General features: G+C 37.5%; 1 protein-coding gene across 1 annotated transcript; it reads left to right on the forward strand.

The window, feature by feature from the left end:
• The first annotated feature begins 1,270 nt into the window (after positions 1 to 1,270).
• LOC107562030 (neoverrucotoxin subunit beta-like) lies at positions 1,271 to 7,497 on the forward strand. Its single transcript, XM_016246596.1, has 3 exons — positions 1,271 to 1,370; positions 5,618 to 7,333; positions 7,448 to 7,497. Exons 1-3 carry the CDS (start codon positions 1,280 to 1,282, stop codon positions 7,495 to 7,497), a joined length of 1,857 nt encoding a protein of 618 aa, XP_016102082.1. The 5' UTR covers positions 1,271 to 1,279.
• The last annotated feature ends 405 nt before the right edge of the window (positions 7,498 to 7,902 follow it).

A 7,902-nucleotide genomic window follows, 5' to 3' on the forward strand; every position in this document is an offset into this window, starting at 1 on the left:
GTTATCTCATATTATCAAGATGAATTTGTTCTGACAGTTTAACTCTGAGTTCTTGTCATATTTTATTACCATTTTCTAAACTATAGCAAATAAACTGTGATAATGTGAGAAATGTTGAAGGTGTCAGAATAAATTTTGGTTTGACTGTATATTAAATTTTTTACAGTGAAGACTATGCAGTGCTGTTTTTCATTTGATTATTCGGTTTTTGTACCTGGACACCCATAAACTTGAAAAAACGTAAACATTGTGCAAATAGCACAAATAAATAAATAGAACGAACATACAAATTAAACAATTTCAAACAGGGTCCACTGGTACAACCTGCACTGGGGCCCCGCAAACCCCAGCTACGGCCCTGCGCAGCGGTAATAGGCATTCTGGTTGACTACCTACTGTATACATAGAGTGTGTATCCTATATACTGTATATGCAAGTATGTATGTATATATGCTCAATATTCAATGAGTTGGATCAGATCAGGGCCACAAAAAATCTGATCAGGACATTCCTAGTAGTTCATATTATGTACAGCGCTGATATCTCTGATATCACCTTAACAGCCTACGAGGCTTGAAATACAGAATGTATGTTTGCCCTTACTGGTTCTTGCTCAGGATCTGTGTCTGTTGATGCAGACACATTTGGAACATCTGGAGTTGACTCGGCCAGAGACGGAGTGGGGCCTTGCTTAGGCAGTTCTGACTGCATCAGACTCTCCAGCCTCTGTACAACACCTGGTAACACTATTTGGAAGAAAGGCAAAAATTACTGACCAATCCTTTAAATAAACATAAGATACTTTAAAAATGATTTAACTGAAATATACTTTAAATACTTTATACTTTCAAATATTTTACTTAACTTTTTCTCTGAGGTCCCTGTTTTCCAACTGCAATTTTCTGCTGTCCTCTCTGAGACTCTTGCATCGATCACAGAAGGTGACAGGAGGACTGCACTAGAAAAGAACAATTTCATAAGCATATATAAGAACACTTTCTTTGCATGACAGGGAAAGTTTGTTTGTGTGTTTTTTATGTAGTCTTACATTTTGTGCTTGGCCGTGCTCATGGCTGGTGGATTTTTTTTATTTGTCTTGAAATGTGCCTTCAGAGAAATAAGTACAAAAAAGTAAAGGTAATGTTAGGATAACATTAATTGGATTTTTAAACAGAGTTAGATTACACTGAATTATATTACATTTAGAATGATAAAATTATTATAAAGATTACAATTTTAAAAACATTCTCTTTGTTCTTGCTGTTTTTCTACTACAGACATGGAATCAGAACCCACTCAAATGGCAGCCCTAGGAAGACCTCTGTTTCCTGGCATGCTGTATGACTGCCGCAAAGATTCCTTCATTCCAGGTGCTTTACCTACTTAAAAATGCTTTTTGTTTCCTTTTTTCAACTAATTTAAATTTTTCACAAAAAATTATTTTCATTAATAATTATATTAATTAAACATATTTCAACAATCACATTCTCACTAAATGGATAATAAATAGTCTGACTTGACTTCTAATTAATAAAACATCACAAATTGCTCTTTAAATGTAATGGATGAAAGAATGACGCTAGATAAAATTAACATGTGAGCAGGGTGATCATAGACCTTTTCACACATGTGCTTTTTAGCTTGGCTTCTTTAACACCCGTGGCTCTGCCGTTGCTAAGCAACCATGACCTATGCTCTCCATGACGACAGAAGTTTCAGGAAAGGATCAATGGATTTCCAGCACTGAAAATCACTTGCAGTAGCTCTGCTACTAAATTTATTTAAAAATGGGTATCTCTGTACAGCGATGATCAGCTGTTCCTCCATTTTGGCTGAGCTTTCAATGTTTCGATGGCATTTCAATGGCGTATCGATCCTGAAGAATCGATATATCAATACTGATTTGAGTAATGATTGATACTCAAATAAAAAATATCGATACTAAGGTGTTGTATTTACCAGTGACTTTGTTTATTTAACAAAAAAAAAAAAAAAAAAGATTTCGTACAATATGCATTGAATTGGATGAATAACCTATGTTAGCAAATAATTGTGTAGGATAGAACTATTTTCCTGCTCATCTGAACACATGCAAATGTTGCAAGACAGAATTAATCAATCACAGAGAGCGTTCACTCACTGCTGACAGTGCCAACAGGGCTGCGTTTCCCAAAAGAATCATAAGAAAGCATTGATGCTTTTGTGAAGCGCAGTCCAGAACAATTCTTATCAGAGGACAGAAAAACATGTATGTTTGAGTTATTTCACAATAAATGAACTGAAATTGTAGCCTACATTTGTGCAATTACATTTATTTAAATTGAACGTTAAAAGTTCATATTAATCATGTTCTATTCTGTAATGTTAGTATAAATCATACACTGTCAGAATAAAAAGGTTGCATTTTATGCGTCCAACAGCCTGTCACTGGCAGTCCCTTATGAAAATGAGCCATGGTTTTACTAAAGCAACCGTAGTTCAACTATAGTATTTGTAGATTTCCATGGTTACCACTACAGTAAAGTCAAGTCAAGTCAAGTTGAGCTTTATTGTCATTCTGCTACATGTGGAGGCATACAGTGGAACGAAATGTTGTGCCTCACAGGACCACGGTGCTACATAAATACAGACATACAACAATGAAGCAAAACAGTATAAACCTATACACAACTAACCTACTGACAGATTTCGACTATAAATATACTATATATAAATGTTTACCTAAACATATTTTAACCATTTGTAAACAAAAATATAACTTAGTAAGTTGCAATTAAGGCGTATTTAATGTTAAAATGCGTTTCAAATATAAAGTTAAGTGGATAACTACCCATTTTACTCTTAGTAATTTAATACATTTCATAATTAAAAGTATCGTATTGACGATAATGGCCTTTAAAAGTATCGGTATCGTATCGAAAACAATCCCTAGCTGTTACGGAAAGAATGAAGCTGATTGGTTGATTCTTGTCACATGACCTGCGGTGCGCTTGCGGCATTCTGAAAAGTTGAGATGTTTTCATCTTTCTACGGAGCATGTCATTCCATAAGGAATATTATTTGATTAATTTGCTACTTTTGTCAGCGCCGATAGTCATGTGGGCAGTGCGCTGACATGTGGCGCAGTTGTGCTTCGGGTGTCCTGAGATTGAATCCCGCCTTGTGGACCTTTCCCGTTCCCACCTCCCATCTCTCTCTCCCACTCACTTCCTGTCATATCTCTACTGTCCTGTCAAGAAAAAATTACAAAATATATATATATTGTTACTTTTGTTGGCAAAGTTTAGTATACATAAATATAAGTATGGTGATTATAAACCTTTAATTTTGTGATTATAAACCTTTAATTTTGAAGTCAGAAGTTGAATAATACCTAAAATTTATTTATAATCTGATAAACAAGAAAGCTGTTAAGTGTATTAATCTTTCATTTCAATGTAATTTTATGTCCTCCTTGTCTTCACCCCCTGGCTAATGTAAAATGTTGAATGTGAATGTTTCAAAAAAATAAAAATCTTGCTGCGGAGCAGACACACCTGGAAAAAACAAGCTCCTAAGGGGCGTTCATATGTTGTGCCTAAAACGTGTGGAAAACGCTACCCCCGCCGATTTCTGCTTCTTTCCAAAGCATTCGTGGCATCTGCAACTGTGACATGCACTCTCCATGATGACGCGGAAGTTTCAGCATAGGATAAATGGATTTCCAGCACTAAAAAAATCACTTGTGCTGCGTCCCAATTCGCATACTATCCGTCCTAAATAGTATTCGAAATTAGAATTAGTATGTCCCAAATCGTAGTATGTTGAAATGAGTATTCCAAAGGTACCTGGATGGTTTACTGCTTCTGGTAGAAATTCAAAGTGCAGATCCGTGCACACTCTAAAGGCTGATTTATACTTCTGTGTCGGACCTACACCGTAGCCTCCACGCTGTAGGCTACACGTCGGTTTTCTTTTATACTTCTGCGTCGACATGCAATTACAGATGCAGACCGCTAGTCTGCAGTGTCCATGGGCATGTTGCTGGTGTAACCAAAAGTATCAAGGCAAAAGCTGAAGAAGAAGCAGCTTGTCGGAGAAGCATCAGCTTTGATGGCGGCAAATAAAGATGCAAGAACAGATCATTTATTTAAAACTACAAAAAAGGAGACGACAACGGAACAGGAGAAGATGGCACTCTTTCAGTCTCCACAAGGACTTGTACCATGGCAGAACAATATTGTTTGTCACAGATAACTAAGTGATGTACAGTATAATGATATGTTGTATAATAAATAAGACACTTGTTCTTTGCTTTGTTTATTTTAAATAAGAATGTGTAATATTTAAAATATATTGAAGTGCAAAAAACACACAAAAAACTAAAATACATACGGAGGGAAGGGTTCTAGCAGACCAATTACAGCACTTGCGGTCCGCGTAGAATTGACGCGTTGTTACATTTCTAGAGAGTGCTACGCACAACCTACGACGTAGCTACGGCGTAGTTTCGACGCAGAAGTATAAATCAGCCTTAACAGCTAACACACATTAAAAGTGTTAAAAAACTACAAACATGGCAGATATGCGAGACCGACAGTCAGGTAGAGAAAGGGGTTTGCATGATAAATGATCAATATCTAACCTGTTGAAAAATTATTTATTTAATATTATCCTTGCTTTATTTCATCTGCAGCAACACTGTGAACTTTATAATGATACATTTGGTCATTAACTTTTAAATGCATCATTATGCAAACATGAGCAGATTGGGGAAGGACCGCAAGCCAGTACTCAAAATTTCGGACCGCCGTAGCGCCAACATATCACTATACTGTTAAATATGCTGGAAATGTTCAGAAAGTACTGATAAACACACAGTAACAAAAAAAGCTGTTGTCAAAAAGCAACAGATTTTAAACTAACAAAAAAAATGGTTGGGTGACAACGTAACATGTTCAAATGTTCAAGTTTTGACAAAAAACTGTTTTATAAAATGATAAACCTCACATATCAGCCTTAATTCCCCCCCCCCCCCCCCAATTTTATTTATTTATAGAAAATGATGAGTAAAAATTATACATTATAGGCATTTCAACTGCTACAGAAACCAGTTAAGATTTACAACAATTTTTTTCCCCCTGGTCTAAACAAAAACAGCAGACAGGCTGGATAAAAGTGTGAATCCACTGTCTGTCAGTAGGTGGCGCTTATGGAACAGCGGTTTCCACGGTAACCTCTATAAATGTAAATGGAGCCCCAGCACTGCACATTTTGAATTTCACCTTTGTCTGACAATCATTTCAGGTCTTGGAGTCTGATTAATTGAATCTGGTGTGTTTTATTAAAGAGAGATTGCTTTATTACATTATTAACTAATGTCCAATGAGTACATTAGCAAACATTTACAAGCATATTATCTCATATTTGTATTTAAATGACTATATATTAACTAATGTTTAATTAATCATTGTTTGTTAATAACTTACTAATTAAAGTTATTATAAAGTGTTACCAAAAGTACTTATATAGCCAATTTGAGACAATAAAATGAAGCACACAAATATTAAATTAGTTAAAAATTTTCTTACAAATACAAATCCTCATACGTAACTGTTAAAATTGTTTCTCATTTCAGGTGTTACTCTGTGGGATCAGAAATCACTGAGTAAAGATCTGGACAGTCATCCACAGCTCATGACAGATTTAAAGTTCAGTAGCTCGGACTCTCTCTCTGACAAGTCCAGTCTCCTGGATGTAAGTGCTTCCCTGAAAGCCAGCTTTTTGGGAGGGTTAGTTGAGGTGGGAGGATCTGCCAAGTACCTGCGGAACACTAAATCTTCAAACCAACAGTCCAGAGTAACAATGCATCACAGTGAAACCTCAAGATTCGAACAACTCACTATGACTCAGCTGGGCCAGTTCATCTACCCTCAGGTATTTGAGCAGAAAACTGCAACTCATGTGGTCACAGCTGTTCTGTACGGAGCTCAGGCCTTCATGGTGTTTGATCGGTCATTTGTAGAAGATGAAAACAGGCAGGAGATTGAGGGAGAACTGAATGTCATGGTCAAGAAAATCCCTGGATTTTCCATTGAGGGACAAGGAGCTGTAGAAATGAAAGATGAGGATAAGAAAAAGGCTGAGAAAATCACCTGCACATTTCATGGTGATGTCCATCTTGAGCAGAACCCTACCACGTACATAGAGGCCCTAGAGGTGTACAAGAAGCTCCCCTCTCTGCTGAGGAAGAATCCACAGAATGCAGTGCCAATAAAAGTATGGCTCTATCCTCTTTCTCTACTGGATTCAAAAGCAGCTCAGTTGGTGAGAGAAATCAGCACACAACTCATTTCCAACACTGAAGATGTAATAGAGAAGCTGGGAGAAGTAGAAAGGAGATGTAAAGACCTGTCCAGAAGACCAATGGTACATTTTTTCAGTGACATCAAAGAGAGGCTGGACTCATTTCAGGGTTCATTTAGCATTCACAAGATGGTGCTCCAGAAAGTACTGGCCAGAGTCTTGCCTGCTATTCGAGGAGGAGGGATGGAGGAAAGGTCACTGGCAGACATCCTGAAGATCCACTACCTCTCCCCTTTTAATGCTAGCATGCTTAACCAGTGGTTACATGACACAGAGTTACAACTTCACCTCTTGAGTGTTTACACCAAGACACTGAAGGGGATCCAAATTGAAGATTCAGACAGTCTCTTCAGCCTCCTTGATCCTGATATTGATGTTGTGGTGTGCTTGACCTTCACATCTCTTAAATACAAAGACCCATATCTTTCAACCTTGAATGAGTTTCTAAAATATGACCCCTTTAAAGAGTTAGATGAGGTAAACAAGTTTACCCTGACATCTTCTGTCCAAAAATCATTCAACCCTCATGATCTCACTTCAAAAATGAGAGAAAATGTATCTCACTTCAGAAGTTTTTCAGAGGCCAATAAAGATAAAAAGAGAATGCGCTTCATTATTTCTGCAATCTCTGATTCCTCCAGTCCAGGCTCCTCGATCTATCTGTATGAAAAAGGGATTCTGACAAATACACAGTTCCAGCCAGTGTCCAAGCCGCCCACACCAGTAGTGAAGAATGTTCTGGACCAAACTGTGTCCCTGAAACTGCAGAAGTCCCCGACTGGAGAAACAGTGAAGTATAGAGTAGAGTACCAGCAGATGAAAGCAGATTCTGGAGCTGAGGAACAGTGGCTTGTCATAGACACAGATGATGAAGACTTTACTCTGACTGGATTGATATCTGGAAAGCAGTACCTGATCCGCTACAGGATAGTGGGTAAAGTGGGAGTGAGTGAAGCCAGTGATTCTGTCAGCCCTCCACTCTCTTCAAGTAAGTGTCATCTGCACATTTTTATAAATACTTTCTTTTTTTAAATTTCCTCAAAACATTTGCAATATTTAAACTGTCAGTATTTAGAATTATGTTTGGGACTGTATTAAACAGGTGTAACTACCAAGCTGTCCTGTTCATACAGCAGCATATACATTATTTGAACAGCTACCACCCATTAGGTCTATGAGGTACACGGTGGGGATAGTACTTACTAACAAAGGCATAATCAAGATGACACCACTCAGCTGTGGGTGATAAGAATGAGAGAAGGTCAGGGTTTTGCTAGGTCTGTGTGCTTGCCATGCATGTATTCATTTCATCTGCTGTGGAGTCTTTCTCTGAATTGTTACTGGAATTTACTTTATTTTTGTTCCACTATTCTCACCACCACCATTTTAAAAATCGAACAGAGGCTCAACTGCCAGACACCAGTATACGTGAGTGTCCTCTCTCTGGTTCTTTCCTAGCTGACACATGTATACCAACAGGGTTCCATCCCTGTAAAAAAAATAAAAATAAAACAGCATATGCTTGTTAGGTACGTATGTTTTGAGGCATGGCAGCTG

Source organism: Sinocyclocheilus grahami, unplaced genomic scaffold (assembly GCF_001515645.1).
Source record: "Sinocyclocheilus grahami isolate Dianchi unplaced genomic scaffold, SAMN03320097.WGS_v1.1 scaffold803.1, whole genome shotgun sequence".
Lineage (NCBI taxonomy): Eukaryota > Metazoa > Chordata > Actinopteri > Cypriniformes > Cyprinidae > Sinocyclocheilus > Sinocyclocheilus grahami.

Excerpts from the sequence above, each read along its gene's own strand:
- LOC107562030 (XM_016246596.1), top strand. The coding sequence starts at position 1,280 with ATGGAATCAGAACCCACTCAAATGGCAGCCCTAGGAAGACCTCTGTTT. Across the intron at positions 1,371-5,617 it reads CAAAGATTCCTTCATTCCAG|GTGTTACTCTGTGGGATCAG; the intron begins GTGCTTTACCTA and ends TTCTCATTTCAG. Across the intron at positions 7,334-7,447 it reads CAGCCCTCCACTCTCTTCAA|GTGTAACTACCAAGCTGTCC; the intron begins GTAAGTGTCATC and ends TGTATTAAACAG.